At 37.1% G+C, this 19694-nt stretch overlaps 1 protein-coding gene across 4 annotated transcripts in view; it reads left to right on the forward strand.

Annotated features, from left to right (window-relative positions):
- Positions 1-19694, forward strand: part of Grid2 (glutamate ionotropic receptor delta type subunit 2) — a 1407776-nt gene that overhangs the window by 689658 nt on the left and 698424 nt on the right. For all 4 annotated transcript variants that reach the window (XM_048416269.3, XM_087907267.1, XM_048416268.3 and 1 more), the window contains exon 4: positions 7133-7338. In XM_048416269.3, the coding sequence (XP_048272226.1) occupies positions 7133-7338 (206 nt within the window). The remainder of the gene's footprint in view (positions 1-7132; positions 7339-19694) is intronic.

Below are 19694 nucleotides of genomic sequence, written 5' to 3' on the forward strand. Positions count from 1 at the left end.
ACTTCCGCACAGGAGATCACAAAGCCATTATTTGCAGCATGGTGAAAACATTCATTTAATAATGCAAATTAAAGTTCAGCAAAGAGTGAGGTAACTGGGGTTTGTAAGCAAGGTCCTTCATTTTGAAATAAAAATAAGGTAACAGTCTTCACTAATCCATTCCTGAGTCATGATCTTTATCCCATGTAGAGTTACTGTAGACTCAGCCAGGGCCCTTAGGGGAGACACTTTCCTCTTAATTGATTGCAAATGTTTATAATCGCCCCAAGGATGCATTCAAATGTCTGATAACTATAATACTCTTGACATTCTCTCCCGATAACCTGAAAGCTGATTATTAGTCACTGGCTATTTTCCAGCCCGCAGTTCTCTCATTTTCTCCAGACTGCATCAATACACATGTAATTAATCCAACCAGTTTAATGCACCATTTCCTTTGCTTTCATATAGATTATGTCAAATGAGGAAAAAGAGTAGATTCTTTTATTCAGGATTTATTCATCAGTGATTTGTGCTTTAAAAATATTTCTCAGCTTGACTGTAAAGATGGTTTCCATAGTAAAAGATGCCCAAGTGACAAGCTCCTGTCAAATGTAAACTCTCTATGTTAGATCATAATTGCCAGGCTCTGATATGTCAAAGCTGAGCATAGCATGTTATTATCTCTACTTTTTCAATTTGTATAAAACTGAATATTCTCAAAATGCCAAAAAACTGCTACATGACTCCAGTGAAATTTTCAAGTTGAGAGTTCTATTAAAACAAAACTTTTAAAATTACTTGATGGTTGAAAAGCCTTGATTTTTTTTTCCTCAGGAAGGAGACACAGAGAATATATTTTGCTTTCCAAATATTGGGAAAAATCTGTTCTGGTTTATGATATATCTCACATAGTCAGCACTAAGCTGTGTTCCAATTTGTAAAATGAGAAAGCGGGAGAAGAAAGTCACAAGGTCCTACATTTTAATTTTAAAGCCTAGCATGCTGTCATAATTTTAGATACACCATGCTTAGCCAGGGCCATGCTGAAGTCTTCCTGCTCAAATTGAGGTCTTCAATGCATTAAGTGATCAGAATGATTAAATTCTTCACCTACACAAAAGAGAAGAAGATGAACAGAGGAAAAATTAAGTATGAAAACATTACAGAAATTTGTCTTTTATTATTAAATATTTTTAAAGTGGTGCTTCAATACAATGATAAAACTATAAATTGCTATTTTGAAATGTTTCACAGAAAGCCACCATGTTTAGTTAGATTGCTAATTTACTGTGAAAAAGAACAATGCTGCAATAGTTCTTGATCGGTATTGGGTTGAGTGTTCACATCAGCTGGTACACAGCACATTTCCCAGCAGGACGAGAGCGGTTTTGTCTTGCTACTTTCTTCTAAGTACCTTTCACAGTGATAGGCACCAAGTAAGTCAAGACAATAAAGAAAGTGATCTCTTTTGATACGGACATCTGGTAAAGGTTCCACCAAAGAGGACCACATATCTAATTTAAATACAGCATCCTATTGTCTCATATTTCTACCTATTCCTTAGGGTTCCTTTAGAAACATTTAATTCTGGTACTAGGATTAGTCTACTTTCATATAGATGGCTTTTGCTAGGAAGATTAAAATTAATCCTACTTTAGAGATAATAATGTCCTTGTTTTACAAGATTTGATAAAATGAATCATTAGTCACCAATTGTCCATTATGTCATAAAGGATTACAAGGGAAGATAGCCTAAGTAGGTAAAATAATTAGGGTGCAAGAGAAACTGATAGTGCATCGAATATTAAGTTCTGAAGATGATATTGCTTATTTATCTCTTTGTTTATTTATTTACTTATTTTATTTAGACTTTTTGAAGTAAACTCTCTCTATGAAATATGTGGTGGTCAGTTTCTGACTCTCTTGCACAGACTAGCATTGAATTTCAGAAACTCCCTCAGCCTCATATGTCCTGGGATGGCAGGAATGTTGCTTGATTTCTGGCTTTTTAAAGAATATTTGATTGAAAGACAAATAAAAGCTAAATGATTAATAAATAAAGATTAAATAGATAGATAGATAGATAGATAGATAGATAGATAGATAGATAGATAGATGGATGGATAGATAGATGCATATATGAATATATGATAGGTCAATAGGTAGATAGATGATAGATCACTATTGTTTCCATTAAAGACTTTTTCTATTTTCTAAACTTCCATAGCAAATATAAATGTAAAAGCAGAAGTTTTGACTGAGATTACTAAAATTTTCCTAACAGAAATGTACATCCCATGGAAATCTGAAGCCTAAGCAACTGCCTTCGTATTTTAAGCACTCTCATTTTTCATCAGAATATCTAGTACTCACGTGAAATATAATAAAATTGTGGATGTTTGCATATGTAGGCTTGCACTTGACTGAAGCTTTCACTGCTCTCTTATATTGCCTTCAGCAGGTACTAAATGAATAAAATATGATTTTGTTTTCTGTTTGTTCTATCTGTGAACTGGAAACACCTCAAGGACAGGAACCAACTATGCCTTCCTCTTCGTCACCAAATTACTTGTACTGTAGTGTGTGTGTGTGTGTGTGTGTGTGTGTTTGCATAGGTACATGAAAAAGTTGGAATTACCTCCCTGCCTCTGTTCCTTTATTTCTGCTTCCTCCTCTTTTTATTTGTAATTGACTGGAAAAGTTCTTTTACTTATAGGGAAGAGGGTGGCTTTCTGTTTCCCTTGTCTAACCAGATCCTCTGACTCTTGTAACCATAAAAGTACATTAACAATTCAGTATACAAAAGAAGCTACTTGTTTACATTGTGGCTTTACTCTATTTCACTTGTTTTGTAAAAACCAAGGATTCAGACTGACTAGCCTGGTACCATAGGATCATCATGGGAAGAATGTAAAAGTCTAGACACATGTGAGGTCAAAGGATGAAAGAGGAGTTATTTTATAAGTAAAAAATAGCATCTTGCTCTATGAAGAGAGATGAAATCTGAAAAAAAAAACGAACAGAGGAGACATTAATTATAAACGTGGTTCCAAGTGAGCAAAGCTTACTGTAGAAGCAACTTACTCACTCAACGCTGGTTTTCTGACATCAAATACAGTTTGTTTCCCGTACACAAAGAAACTGTTCCCAAAAAGAAAAATAGCAAGTGTGACTAGAAGTGGTGCCGAAGGTCATTTTCCATCTGAAAATTAAGACAATGGCTTTGGACTCCATAGATGTGAAGTAAGCAGCGGTGTGAAGTCCACACTCCTTAAGAGCAGTGGTGATACTAAGCTGGGACTCACCGATGCTATCCTCCCTAAGGACGGCAGGGAGATCAGGCGAAGCACTAACAAGCACGATGTAATGTAGAACGGCTGGGCTACTTAGCTGACTAAGAACAGAAAGGATCCACAGTCTTTATGATTTTCTCATGTCTGTGACACAAACCCTAAAATTATGTCCCAGACTGTTCTCTTCAGGACCATCACAGACACTGTCAGAAGAATATCAGAGATCATAGGAGCAGATCAAGGTTATAAAGTCACAGAAGCGTTTCTGGGTGATTCTGAAATTAAATTCAGTGGATATTAATCAGAAACATGCCTACTTAAAGAGTTAAGCATGTTTTCATATTGATTTCTGTGGCTGGCACTAGAGATTATAATTAATTTGGAGGGACAATGCAAGTTATGTAGAGTTCAATGGGTCAGAAGTCTGTCATTAGATCTGAGCATGATAAACACAAGCTATGCACTCTTCTAGTTACTGGGGAGAATCCTTTCCTTCTGCAGCTTCCAGAGACACCCACCTTTCTTCACATCTTCCTCAGATCAGTCAGCCACATCTCTCCTCTCCAAACTTCTTGCTGTCTCCTTTTCTTTGCTTCTCCCTTTCAACTTTAGGTCCTCCTGATGATACTGGGCTCACCCAAGTTATGGGGTTTCTCTTTCAATGTTGATCTCACTGGATTCCTTACCTCAATCCCACCTTCAGGCTTGATCTCTCTATGGAATATGATTTGTTTATGTCCAGATATTACAGGGTTTGGGATGTGGGCACTCAGGAGAAAAGACCACTCTTCTGAACACACAGCCCTCTGTGGTGCTCAGGGGAGATTGCATTTGCCTACAATCTTACGTGTAATAACTCAGTTGATGATCAGGCTAACACTAGCTTTAATGTATTTGTCTGGTAAGTAGGACTAGCCACAGCTGAGAAACATGCTGTTATCAAGAAATAGCCACAACTGACAGGTGCAATCAGTCTGGAAGCTCCTTGAGGCCACCAACCATGTTCTTTCATTTCTGTAGCTTTTGGAACTTCAGAATGAAGATATTGCAACTGAAAACTGAGATGGCTGATTATGTTCATGTTTAATTAACAAACCCGAAGGCCTACTTTTTATTTTAATGAATCTTTCATACACAGCTGCTAATAGCATGATTTGGATCTGTCTCTTCTCATACATACCAGTTGCAGCTTGTAATCAGCTGTATCATTCTCAGATGTGAAGAACACTTATTGCTTGATTCCTCTATAACAGAAATTTACATCAGGTTACAAAATTCTGGCCTTGAATTCACAGAGATACACATACCTCTGCCTCCTAGGTGCAGGAGTGTTCAGGGTGTGTGCCAATACCACTTAGTCAGTAAACAACTTCTTTTAAAGAAACATTTTTTTTTCAAGTGAAGGAATGAAGTTGCACCAACATTTTACTTTTAAAATCAGAACTCAGGATGTGAACAATTTGGAGGATCTCAAATCCTTTCCAAAGCTCTTTTTGCATTTATGCTTTATTTACATGAAGGTTTGAGTAATTTAAATACAATAAATTAAACCTAACAATTAAAAATTAAAATTATATTCTGAATTCTGAGATGAACCCAGGCCTTTTTTTAAAATTCTCTCAAGTGATTGTGATTGACACCAATGTACTGAAAGCACTGCTTTGTGTGATCGCAATCCTAATATTATTTATAGACAACTTTCTGCCCCGCTCCATTAGATTTAACCCTGTTCAGACTACCTGCTAGCACTGCACTGTCAGATACTTTCAGACTTGACTGCTTATCCTTCAGTTTCCCCACTTATTTGTCTCTGGCTCTGCTGTGTCCACTGAGCCTTTTATCCTTTTATGCTGATAGCTCAGATTTATAACATAATTAGGAATACAGACTGGAAGGGGAAATATATACAGACAGAATTCTCACAGAAAAGAACACATCACTACTGTGAAGTTGTAAAATTGAAACTATTCATAAAAGCACAGTTTTTAAAAACTAACTTGTACCTTTGCAAATACAAATTTTTATTATGCATAAATACCACTTTCTATGGTGGAAGCTCTTGAGTTCTTGTCATATAAGCTTACTTACTGTTTTCAAATTAATTGTTTCACTTGAGAGGCAAATTTTGCAGCATGCAATCACACACAATTAGAAATTTTGACATAGATTCCATAGGTGTTAAGTTTCTCATTTCTGAGGCTTAAACAACTATTTTAGCTTTGAAAAATTTATGCCATGGACACAAAATGAAAAATATAATTTGTGAACTAATAAAATTAAAATATTAATAATTACTTTTTATATTGTATTTTATTTCCCTTACTCAAGCATGATATTATCACAGTACTTTACATTTGACAACATTTTAGAACTTTTCATATTTGAAATTGTTGTATAAATATTTTGAAAGTTTTTATAAATTCAAAATCTTGTATAGTTGTTTCAAAAATACTTTTTCATTTCTTTATACACATGACATCACCCACCTCTATTGTTCTAAAACCAAATTATTTTATCTCCTACAGGATATTCAGATTTAAATATTTGATAATATAGTTTGTTGTATGTAAGCATTGAGTGGCTTGGAAGAAAACATCTCAGAATATTCTACTTATATCATGAATGTTGATTTAATGGCAGTTTTATCTGTTTTTGAGAAATGTTATTCAAATTCATTTGTCATGAAAGACATTATTTCCCTCTTTAATGTCACATTTTAATTATGATCTTCCTGCTAATTGATCTAATATATTTTCTTTACAGTAATGATAGTAACTCATTTTGTGATTATGGATTATGATAAATGAGAAGAATGGTTTCTATGATATAAGAAAGTTGAGGAAAATTAATGGAGTGTGTTTTGTTTATTTTTGATGTACAAAGACAATTTTATTAAAACTGGAAAAAAAAAAGTTCCAGAGAGGGGAAGCTGTAAATTTGAGCATCTGCAGAGAGGAGGGCTATGTAACGGAAAATACAGGGTGGCCATGCCATTGAGTGATGTGTGAAGCTTCTGCAAACACCTACATAAAAAAGGAAAGGAGTCAAATAGTCCAAAGTACCAGGGAAAATATACTTAGGCTCTGCCTAACATCAAAAAGAAAGAGTAAGAAACAAAGAAAAATGAAGTTATCCCTCCTGAAGCTGAAAGGTGGAGAGATGGAACAGGGTCCTGGAAGCCCTGTAGTGACTGTACCACACACAGGGACTCTGGAGAGGAAACTACATTATCTCATTAAGGGGATAATTATTCCTCTCATCTCTTTCTTATGGCACTACGTGAACCTGCCTTCCTTAGGTTGATCTCTCAGACAAGTTGCCCAACTAAATTATGTTTTCTGTAGCTAGGTATATTAGGTCTCTACCCAGGCCAGAGGTAGATTTCATTCATTTGGGCAAGAGGAAATAGTTTTCCCTTAATATGTCTCCAATTGCTACTGTAACACTTTTCCTTCTGAAGAGGTAACCGTAAATTCGTTTACCAAGATATGTTAAAATTGATTACTAGATATAACCCATTTCCACCATGGAAACCATGCGATTCAGTACCAAAGATTAAGAGAAGGAATTAATGTCTAGACTGTTTCTGTTTATTCCTCTTTAATGCTGAAGAAACTTGTCATGCTTTATTGAAATGAACCTCTTTTACACCCCTCTCTGCCATGTACCAACACAGTCCACTAATTAATTTACAATGATAAGTAAATAGAAATAAATCCCTTTGCATTAACTCCTATGTTTTTCCATGTAAAAATATTAATTAAGTCAAATCATAAATAAATCTGAGAATGTATGCCTTATTGAACAATAAACTGCTCAGAAGTGATTTTTTTTCTCCTGTGTTATGATGTTTCTAGATATCCGTGGGATACAGGAGTTTTTGGACAAAGTATCTCAGCAAGGAATGGATGTTGCCCTTCAAAAGGTGGAAAACAACATCAATAAAATGATCACCACCCTCTTTGACACCATGAGGATAGAGGAGTTGAATCGCTATCGAGACACTCTTAGGAGAGCCATCCTTGTTATGAATCCTGCCACAGCCAAATCCTTCATAAGTGAGGTAAGTAGGTATTATCCTTGGTGGGACATGGTACAAAAGCAAATACTTTGAAATGGACCCCACAGAGGACATGAAACCGAGAGGAAGAGAGGGAACATTAGCTGCACACTCTCATTAGCACTAATGTAGGAGGCAGAGGGATTTGCTTGCTCATCTCATTTACCCCATATTGCCCAGCTAATTACAGGAATGTCTATACTTTTATCTTTAGGCATATGGCCAGGACAAGTTTCAGAAATACGTATGTGTTTTCAAAGTGCTGTTGACCTGACCGTATCTAATTAGTTTAGGAATGAGTTCACAAGTGTGCAGCTAATCCTTTCATGTTGTCGATGTCGTTACTGCAAGTTAAAATTATATTTCTGAGAAAAGAATTGCTACAATCAGACTCTGGTTGCCAAAGCAAAATGATTCCAGAAAACACACCACAGCTCAACTAGTGCTCTGGGGATCTGAACCAAGACAAACAATTAAGACTCTGAAACTCTGCAAAGTGATGGTCTCTCAGCAGAGTGTGATGCCATGTCTGCAAATGCTACTTGTATCTCTTAACGTGGCTAGCTGCAATAAAGTTTAGGAAAACTAAAACTTTTTGAGATTGTAGTGATTCAAATGGCCTTTCTGTACCCTAAAATATTTGTTATTGACGTGCAAAATATCTTGCCTTTTTTTTTCATTTTAGTTAAATGTTTAATCTCACTTTATGATAGTATTGCTCACATCATTACATATGTTCACATACTCTTTTTAGTTTTATGGGCTTTAATTGGTCTTTTTTTTCCTTCATTTTTCTAGTTTTATTCCATTAACTCTTTAAACCCGTGTGTCCTTTGATATTAGATAATTTTGTGCCTATCAAGGATTTTGAAACAGAATACGAATTGTTAAATGCTGGACTACTAATACCAGTTTCATTTTAACATAGATTTTTCTATGTTAATTTAAGCAAAAGATAACTTTGACCTTTGCTTTAGCAAATAATGAATTCACACTGAAGACTAGACTTTTCTTTAATAGAAAAACATATCCTATTTTATAGTCTGCCCTTTGCTTCAGGTGTTAATTCACCGTTTGGATCTGTGGCGAAATGTCTGAGAAAAAGAACCGTAGAGCATGAAGGGTTTGATGGTCTCCTTGCTCCAGAGCTGTCAGTCCATGAGCTCTAGGCCTGAGGGGAGCTGAGAATCATGTTTGGGAGCAGGAGGCGGAGGAAATCTGCTCATCTCGTGATGGGTAGGAAGCAGGGAGGATCAGAAAGAGACTTGGGATGAGGTATAGCCTCCAGGAAAATATCCTTCTGTGATCTTCAAGGTTGTACAACAAAATCTGTTAACAGATTATTATAACAAAATGTATGAACAGTTAACATCAAGTATTTCCTCCCATCAGGCCCCAACTTGAAAAGTTTCTTTCCCTTACAATCTCCTGAGTAAACTGGGAGCATGGGGACCTTGGGGACGGTTGAAGGGGGTGGGGAGAAGAGAGGCGGAGAGGGGAGCAAAGAAAAATGAAGAGCTCAATAAAAATCAATAAAAAAAAGTTTCTTTCCCTTGCAATGATGCCACCGAAGAAACATCCATCACAGGATTAATCCAATGATGAAGCAGAGCCCACACTGTCTGATCATTCCCCTTCTGAACACAGCATGTAGGACAACATACTGGATAAATCAGCATCAAGGGACACATTAAGTTCCAACCACGGCATTTAAAAAGTATTAAGTCATCTATAAAATTGATAGTGAGTGTAAAGGGGCATAAAATATAAACTGGAATAATGAATAATAAAGTTAAAATATTTCTGGTATTTCTGTCTGGAATAATCAGAGATTTCATTAACAAAGCTTGTTAGGTTTGGACCTTATAATGTAGGGATGAATCCACTGGGAGAAATCACAGAACAGATAGATTAAGTTTATCTGAGCTCTATTATGCTCACATTTTACATAAATATTATTTAATCCTTTTAGACTCCATTTGGGCATGAAAGAAATGAGAATATATTGATATCTCAACATATTAAGAAAATAAAACAAATTAATAAGATTATATCACAGTAAGCCTCCAAAAGTACCTGGGGAGGCTTGATATTCAGGATTTTTTTTTTCAAAACAAGGTTTCTCTCTAGCTTTGAAGCCTGTCCTGGAACTAGTTCTTGTAGACCAGGCTGGCCTCGAACTCACAAGATCCGCCTCTCTGCCTCCCAAGTGCTGGGATTAAAGGTATGAGCCACCACTGTCCGGCAATCAAGAAATGTTTAAATAAAATAGTAATGACTAGATTTTTTTCTTTTCTATTACATACTAAGCTGGCATATAGCAAATACTTAAACTTCCCTTCCAAACTGCAAACAATATGAAGATTAATGATGTCATAGGGCTTGTTTACAGTTAAGCACATGTTCGGAGGAACCCTAGAAAATAATGAGCCAAAAAGAGGTGGCATGTTCAGGACATGTGCTAGGGATATTCCACAGTTGGAGAGACATGGGAAATAATTGCTCTGCTTATGAGGTAAGAGGTGCCCTCTAAGACTCTAGTGGTTGTGGGACATAAAGCCAAATGAGTAAGAGTTACTTAGAGGAAGATTGTCAGAACTGTAATAGCTGGGAACTGGGATCCAGAGAGTGTGACATTTTAAACTGGGTCCCAGGACAATGGAGTGCAGTAGTAGTTTGCTAGAGGTTCACTAACCAATGTGACTTCCTTCAACACTGGAAATGTCCTTCCTCACAGTCTGTAGTCCACACGTACCATACCAATGTACTAACAGACTAACTTCACTCTGAGAGCTCTTTGCAATACTGCCTAGCCTTCTGTCTGTGATTTCCTCATGCTCCTTAGCATTGCCCCTCTGCATATGTGCCCTGACTTTGGTATGGGAAGGACAACAGGCACTTTGGATTAGGGCTCACCCTCATAACCTCATTTTGCCATGACACAACTTATCCCATAACAGATACTTTTAATGGATAAAGCTCAATATGACAGAGGAAATAGAATTGTATCAGTATGGTACCCAAGAATGCTGTAGTTTTGAGACTGATACCAAGTAATCTGTTACTAGAGTATTTAATGACGTTTCCACAAAGGGTATCAGCAAGGTCATCACTGAAGTCCATATGAAAGGCCAAATTTAAAGATTTTGAATTTTTCCCTCTTTTGTTCTTATTTTTTAGTAAGCTTATATCTAGTGTCTGACATATCCTTGATATTCTCCTAGACACTAATGAGACAATGGCCATGCAGATGTCTGATCTTTTTTTATTTTTACCCCTTCTGGGTTGGTACAAGGGAAGAACAGAGAGGAGACACCCTAAGCGGGATACAATCATGGCAGAGTCAAGCCATTTACACGTTGCCACCTTGGGAAATGGGAGCCACTCTCTGTTGTTTTACAGAGCTAGAGTGTGATTCTGGGAATGTTGTTGACAGAGCTTGTCCTGAGCAGGGTCTTGAAGGAGATGTTCTTTGGGTTGTTTATCAGACAAAGCACAGAAAGTCATTCTAATCAGCAGGAACACCACAGACAAAAGAAAAACTTGGAATGGGGGTGGGGTGGAAGATAGAGCAAAGCTGTAAAGTGTCATGGGAAGAAAATAGACAGCTGTTTTGCACATTCACCTGAAAAGCTGAGTGAAGAAATGCAAGTGAAGAAAATGCAATACTATTCATTAAACTGTGTAATGAATAGTAGAAACAGAAGAGGGTTCATTATTAAGAAACATCATGGTGAATTTTATACATTTTATACAGTCTTTGGACAGAAACCAGCAATTAGTGGGGAGTAGAAGAAGGAACACTGACATGGTTAGGGCCCAGAATTTCTGACCCTCAGTAGAGAAACTGTGCAGGCCAGTGGCCTATCATTGCTGGTAGGTAGTTGGAGTCTGTTCAGACTTAGTTAAAGGAGTTACTTTGCTTTGCCCTTGATGTGTTGACAATCAGTTTCAACAATTTTATTCTTACTTTGATCCTTGTCTTTGATTGCAATCTTAAATTCTCATAATAATTTAATGTTTTCTTGTTCGTTCATAAACACACAGCATCTTTGTGCATGATTCTTCCTTTGAGAATTCTCTGTTGTCTTTTACTTGGATACATTTTCATAGCAACACCTCTTTTGTGTAGATGTCTATCCCATAGTCGACCTGAGCAACAGTGAGGGATTGGCAAGGGGAATCCAGGCTAACCCATTCTCTCCTTAACTTACTGTGTACTGTAGAACCTGCCTGGTGCTACCTGTTTCTCAACCAGCTATTCTTAGAAGCCACAGTGCCAGGATTCCTCTGACCTCGGTTCTAAGGGCGTGCTGACTTCTTTGGGAGAGACTGATCTGACCATGTCAATGCTAAAGGGAGCTATTTCCACCACCAGTAGCTTTACATTCAGAGACTATCTTAAAAAAAAAAAAAAAAGAAAGAAAGAAAAACTAATATGCAATCCAGGAGGCAGGCTTAGGACTAAGTACATTTTAAAAAAAAGTTATAGTGGAGGATAGAACTAACTTTGCAAAAAGCTAGGGTAAACACTGATTCAGAGTTTCCATGAGAATCTTGAAAGATGAATAACAATTTGTCAGACCAGAAATGTAGAGCAAATGACAATTCAGACTGTGCAAGCATGTGTGTGACATAAAGGTAAAAGATCTCATTTGTCTAAGCTTTTCACATAGGAGAATGAGTTTCCTGCCTTCTGCATCTCTCATGCCGATCATCACTGTCAGAAAAAATAACATTTCTAGTTTTTAAGTTTTATTTTATTTTGGAATATGTGTCTAGATCCATATCATTTAAAATGTTAGGGCTTTAAAAGAAAAACTACCTGCCACTGATGCTCAGAGACAATTTCCTTCTCTGGAAACAAATAATGTGTCTTTCTTGGCATTTTGATGAATCAGCACAAATTTATACTTACAGCAAGGACTTTGATTCCCTTCAATAGATACAGTCAGATTCTTATTATATGTACATTCCTTGTACACTATTTTTCTTAATCACTTTAAGGATATTATTCCACTGATATCTGTGAACTTTAACTATAATTTTAGTGGTTGTATAATATTTCATTTCTAGCTCTATTTGCACCTGCATTTACTTTTAGTCAGTGTATTATTTTGTTTCATTCATTTTCTCCCTATGATGTAAATGCAAACTGAGTATGTCACCCACATCCGCACTACTTGTGAATGGAGTTACAATACATTTCTAAGTTCCTTTGTTGCAAGGCCACCTATTCTATGCAGTGTAGGACCCACAAAGGCATTTCCCTATCCTCCTACACCTCTACTCACACATGAACAAATCCCTACCCATGTAGAATGTTACTAGCACATATCTCCAAAATTGCAACAGTGAATATGTTTTTATGTCTTTGCTAAACTTTATGGTAAATGATAAAAATATATGAATATGTTTGCCCCTTTATCTTTATAGATTGTTTTTATGTCAGAACAGAGGATTAAGATACATTTTAATGACTTTTTTCTCTCAGCCTCTGGGTTTATGTTTTTATTATTAATTTACTTGTATCTTTGCTGGCTACATTATTCTCAAGGCTTTTCCTTACTTTTTTCTTTCTTCTTTTTGATTAGTTTTTTAAATTTCATTTTACATTCCAACCACAGTTTTCTCTCTCATCCATCTTCCCCCTCTTCGAGCTGCTCCCCAAAACCCACACACCATTCACTCCATCCAAAGGGTAAGGCCACTCACAGAGAGTCAACAAAGCCTGGCACATTAAGTTGGGGCAGGACCAAGCCCCTATTCCCTGCATTAAGGCCTATCACGGCATCCCACCATACGGAGTGGACTCCAACAAGCTAGTTTATGCACCAGAGATAGATAATGGTCCTACTGCCAGAAGCCCCTAAGTAAAGCTATATAGCTTTCTACCACTTGAAGAGAGATTAGTTCAATGTTAGTGGTTCTAACTCACTCACAGAAAGTTCATTTGTGCCATGTTTAAATATGATCAATATGCATATATTTCTATGTGAGAGACTGTGCATGTGAATGCAGTTATCCACAGAGAACAGAAATGTCTGAACCCTGGAAACTGTAGTTACAGTTGGTTGTGAGTCACATGACATAGATGCTTGAAATTGAACATGGGTTCTCTTCGAGAGCAGTATGTGTTTTTAACCTCTGAGCCATCTCCAGCCCTATATCACGTATTGTTGTTGTTGGTTGGTTGGGTTGGGTTGGGTTTGGTTTGGTTAAAAGGATATAAACTTATTTGGTTATTGATTTTTTGTTTTAGTTTGTTTTTTATAAAAGGGTGAATTCATTTTGAGAGACTGTTGCAAATAGTAGTGTACATATTCTTTCTTATTTAATAATAATTCATTTAAAATTGACTACTCACAATAATTTACTTGTAAATTCAAAATTAATGCTATAGCTATAAAATAAATGCCTTTTCACAGCTCCAGTTCCTTGCTGAGATGCTGAGATCAAACAAAACCACTTCTCTTGTTCACTTTCCAGTCTCAAGCTCCAAATAAGCATTGCATCAACAGTTTATGAATCATGCAGATGCACACATTTGTGTGTGTATATACATGAGTGTGTGTGTGTGTGTGTATGTGTATGTGTGTGTGCATCGCTATGCTTCTCCAAGAGAATAGCTGGGTTCAGGCTTGAGCTATGTATGGTACTGTTTGCCAAGAGTTCAGTGTTAACAAATTAACAATCTATAATAAACAATGTGGCTTCTCATGGTGTAAATGGAGAATACTCATTAGTTTCCTGGCCACCCAGACCTGAATAATCACACAACACTATGTTAGTTACAATAGTGCTTGGGCAATGACTCAAGCATATTTATAACTAGCTCTTACATCTTAAAATAATCCATTTCTATCAATTTGTGTATCATCACAAGGCTTTGGCCTACAGGTACAGTTCTGGCATTTGTCTTTTTCAGCAGCTACATGGCATCTGCCTGACTCTGCCTTCTTTCTCCCAGCATTCTGTTTAGTTTTTCTGCCTAGCTCTATTCTGCCCTGCCATCAACAAAACAGCTTCTTCATCAACCAATTGTAATAAAACATATCACAGAATACATATGGGTATCCCACATCATCTGCCCTTTTCTGTCTAAATAAAAAGGAAGGTTTTAACTTTAACAGAGTAAAATTACATATAACAAAACAGGTATCAAAGGAAAATCACAGTTATAATTCTTTATGAGTCTAAAATTTTATATCTAATTTATCTTTTATCATAACAAAGGGAAATTATAGCTATTTGTTTTCAACTCCATCAAAGACCCCATAATATTACCTAACTAAATAAGAAGTGCTTTGTTGTAAGCAAATTCCAAAACTCTAGAATTGACAGAGAAATCTCACTGCCTTAATAGTCACCCAAAGTTCTTCTGTAATGTTGGGGTATCCATCTTCAGCCTACAGGGCCATAGTGTCTGGCAGAATTTTCCATGAAGCAGGAAATTTGAAAGATTGCTTTTCCTATATTGGCAGATTCTCAGTCACTTTCTTTTCTGTCCTGTGGAATGTCTGGCAGACTCTTTCATGAAGCAGGAACCCTGAAAGACTGTCTCATTTTCTTTAGCCAAGTTCACCAGTCATTTTGCTGTGTTTTCTGCATGTCCAGTTTATACAGCATACCATCAACCTGTCCAGGCAAGAGCAGCTTCTTGCCAAGATGGCTAGCCTTGTCACATTGAAGCAAATTCCATAATAAGTTTCTTCAATGCCTATCAACGTCTCTGAAGTAGTTGGTTCTGCCAGAAGCAGGTGTGTGTCATTGTTAGAAAAGTCTAAGTTATTAAAGTTCCATATTCTGTAGTTTTAAGTTCCATATTCTGTAGGTCATGGGAATGTTGAAGATTATATACCTAACTGAAATATTTCTTTGTATGTCTAGAAAACCTAACTAACATGACTAAAAGTTTGATTATTATACATGGCTACCTATTAACTTGTATTTCTCAATTATAGATTTCATTTTTAAATGAGTTGTATAAGCACAATACCTTAAACAAGATTAGAAATATACATATAAAAAACTGACTTTAAATTTGTATCAATAAATCAAATTATATACCAATGTAAATATTCATTCCTATATCATATTCCCCTTTAAATGAACATGTGTGAACTCAGTGCTTATAGGAATGAGGTCCTGTGTTTCCCTTTTAAGCAATAACGCAAGAGTTACTAATATAAGAGTCAGTGTCCCAAGTGTTTTATAGGACACATGGACAAGAGATACAGGAACCTTCTGTACTCATTTCTTTTCCATTATTCACTGCTCCGTACTCTTTGCTTGGTTGGCATGAGCAACTCTGTCTAGCACATAGCACAGAGTGCCTTGCACAGTCCTTGCTCCTTCTGGTAGTGTTTAGGTGGGAACCTCCGGCCTCCAGATTCTCCAGCATTACTATTTCCTCTGCTTTTCACTATTTTGTCATTAATTTCAAACATTTTCCCGCTGTCCTCTTTTCCCTGTCTGAGTTACTGTCCTACAAACCTCTCCAGTCTGTCCATTTTAATAGAATTAGGGGATGATTCCTTTTAAGCTTCTTGAGGTAGATAGTCCAAAATGATTTAAATTTTCAGTTCTTAGAGATTTAAACTTACATAAATAAAAGGAACATAAAAAACATTTTTGCCTGGTGTGGTAGTTCATGCCTTTAATCCTAATAAACAGGAAGCAAAGGCAAGTTGAAAACAGTATTTTGTAATCTTATAGTTTATTTCTTAAAAATTTTATAATTTTTAAGAAACAGTAAGGTGTGACACCTTGGATTTATAAGGTATGGCATATAGTATATGACAAATTTTAAATTCACAGCTGATTAATTAAAGTTCTGTACAGATGTAACCACAAAGTCATTGATCCCTCCTACATTGGCCAAGTCCTTAGCCACGTCAGAAAGGATAATTAATTAATGATTGATCGAGAGTCAGAGTTTGAAACGAGTAAGCTACACGTTAGTGGGTCTAAGTGTTATACGAGAGTCAGGTACTGAAAGCAGTATTTGTAAAAATGACTTGGCACGTGATGGGTAGAGAGGCAAATCCAGCGAGAAGGGCTTGGATGGGTAGGAATACTAGGAAAAGTGGAGGAAGGAAAGGTTAGGACTAGGACAGAATACCAGCCAAATTCAGTAAGCACCTAAGACAGAGAAATCATTGCTGCTGAGAGGTAGAGACTGGCATGGGAAGTTAAGCGAGTGTTAAAAGGAAACTCAAACTTAAAAGCATTTTTTAAATGAGTTTTAGAAAAGCAATTGCTCACTTATTATTGTCATTGAATTGCTCTGGGAAAAAAATTAGGCATATGAATTGTGTTTGCTGCCCTTTTTTCCCTGTCCCTGGAGCAATTGGGTGTCGTTGAGTTACTCACACTTCCTTTGAAGTCTTAGACAGTTAATATATTAAATGTCTGTAGGTAGTGCTCCACCTCTCATTCAGGAGCTTCAAAGTTTTTACAGAGATTGCAGTTATGTGCAGCTAAGCAAATCAAACTACCACGGCTTCAAAACAAAAATGTTGTCTGGGTGTAACTGAACATGTCCTTGAAATGACTGTGTTAAACCCAGAGCAGTCCTGCAACTTGATTTAGGCATGGACTCAGATGATGTTTTCAAGATCAAAGCTTTACACAGGAATAGTCCATCACTGGTTATGTTGTGAGGCTAAATCTTAATAGAAAAAAAAAATCATTGCCTACATAAAGTAAGTTGTTTTGACCAAGGATCTTTTGTTTCCAGTTTCATTAGAATTATCAAAACACAGGTATGATGTCCATACGTATAATCTTAATACTGGAGAGACTGAGGCAGGAGAATGGCTATGAGTTTGAGCTAAACTCACAAAATGAAGTTGAGGCCATACTAGAATAACTTAGTGAGACCTTGTCTAAATAATTCAATACTTTAGAAGCAGGAAGATTCATTATGTAGGTGACAATGGATATCATTTCCAATTTCGATTTTTCTTTGTCAGAATTTCATATATGGACCCTACTGTTACAGAAAATTCTTTAACTCTACACTAGGAATAATGACACTTATTCCTTAAACTACTTTATAAAATAGTTTTCACTTTATTGTATTATATATAAGTCATAGAAGAGTTTTGATTCATGAAATAATAAAACAGAATAGTTCTTTCTTCAAATGTATAAGGACCTTTCGAGAAATGAGTCTAAGGGAAGGTTAAGACACAAATGAAGGAACTCATCCAAGAGATGTAGAAAGATCTCTAGTCAGCAAAGCTCTTCACTCCAATTGCTATGCTAATTAAACGCAATGTAAAGAGCTCTTTTTCTTCAAAAAGAGGTTATTTGAATACATTAAATTAAAGTTTTAAAGATAAATCTATTATAATTACATTTTAAAAAGAATATTCGAAAACAAATTTACCAAAAGATATCTGTAATAGGAAAGTTTTAGAATGCATGCTAATAGACTGCTGCTGCGCATTTTCTAAATGACGTAAGTGTAAGGAGTACAGCGTAAATTTTAAGTTTCAGCACAACAGCTTTCCACATGACCAGCATCTGAATCTTGGCCCTAACCCTACCTAGTGTGAAAGGCTCCCTCGTGGGCGTCTTTCCTCGGGAAGGACCCTGTGCCCAGAGACCAGTCGAAAACACGCAGCCGGATGCAAACAGCAGAAGGTTTATTGGTGGATACGCAGGTACCTGGGCGACAAGTCTCTCGAAGAGCTTGCGCGCCTGCAGGTTGGGGATGAGGGGTTTTTATAGGGGAGCAAAAGCGCGGGTACAGAAGCAGAAAAGCTTTCATTTCATTGGTCAGTTCAAATAAGGCTAAGCTGAGTGGCACATTCTTGACCTTTTACCTAAATACCAAGGAGGGGGTTGTCCAGACCCACCTGGAGGGGGTTGTGCTACCTGTTTTTCTTATCTCTTCCTGCCTTCCTAGCTTGGCTGGCGATTTGCACAGCCCCTGACTTGTGACGAGCCTCGCTTTCTACGTGACTCAGGCCTCGCAATCTTCTCTTTCTTTGTTCCTATGACCAATCCATCCTGTCTCGCAGCCAGATAAGGCTGTCTTTGCTCAGGTGTCTTTGCTCAGCATCCCAGCCTTTAATGAAGCTTGCTATCTGAAAACCTTTGCAGAGCGTTATAACTGTGGTTAAAGTTAAAACCACAGTTTTAACTGTGACCCCAATGAAGTTGGGGTCCTTCATTCCCTCATTTTTTTTTCTAGTGCCTAGTTCTAATCATAGAACTAGATTTCAGTATCTTCTTGACCTTAAAGCACTGTATTGGGGGTGTAACATCAAAATCTGAACAGCACTTGTTCTTTTTCTAATAAAGTTAACATCAGTAGCAGAAGCAAAATTAGGAGTGGTCCCATAAGGGAGGATATCAAAATAGTCATCCAGGGAGATCTATTCGCATAATCCTCCATCCTTTAAGAATAACAAATCTAATCCCCTTCTGTAAGACCATTTTGAGAGGGAAGTCAATGACTCTTCGAGTTTGGAACCAGATTGTTCTAAAGCCCTCAAATCTTAATACATTGAAGTACTGAGGGGCCTGCATTAGGGCAGCGGTACCTGTCCCAACACCGGCAGCTTCTCTAAGGCCCAGGATTACTGCTAGTGTCAGAGAAATAGGTTCTCGTCGAAAGCGAGATGGGTGCCTGTCAAACTCATACCAGTTGTGCAAGCACATAGTAATCTTTGGTAACATCAAAAATTAACATTGACATGTAAGGCATCAAACCTGTACTACAAACCCATCATCTATCTAAACCAGGAACCAAGTACCAAGTGTCAGGAGTCTTAGGGCCCTTTAGAGTCTCATTACATAACCTCAGTAAAAGTCTGTCTATGATTAGTCCTCTAAACCCAAGCCTTTTGACTGGTAGCTTTGTCAAAAGCCTCGGATACTGTAGTTTGGGTAGTTCAGGAGCTCGCTTCATGTGGGGGGCGTGGATCCAGGCAGAGATGCATACTTCTTTCAGTTGTTTTCAGATCTGATGTCTCTCCATTTCAAGGACCTTTAGACAGGGAAAATAAAGGTCTAGAAAGAATAACATCAGGATTACACATTTTATCCAACTCAGTGAGCAGTGGTAGTTCTCCACATAGGATCTCATAGGGGATGAGTTTAAATCGCCCCTGGGGTATTCCAAACCTGGAACAGGGCAAAAGGGAAGGAGGGCTGTCCAGTCATTTCCGCAGGTCTCTTTTAGAATTCTATTTATCCTTTCTACCTGTCCTGACTCTGGGGTCGGTAAGCACAATGTAATTTTCAATCAATCCCCAATTGGGCGGCCAGTCCCTGACTTACCTGGGCAACAAATGCAGGTCCATTATCAGATCCAATTACCTTGGGTATCTCAAACCTTGGGA

This window comes from Myodes glareolus, chromosome 6, assembly GCF_982192425.1.
Source record: "Myodes glareolus chromosome 6, mMyoGla1.1, whole genome shotgun sequence".
Lineage (NCBI taxonomy): Eukaryota > Metazoa > Chordata > Mammalia > Rodentia > Cricetidae > Myodes > Myodes glareolus.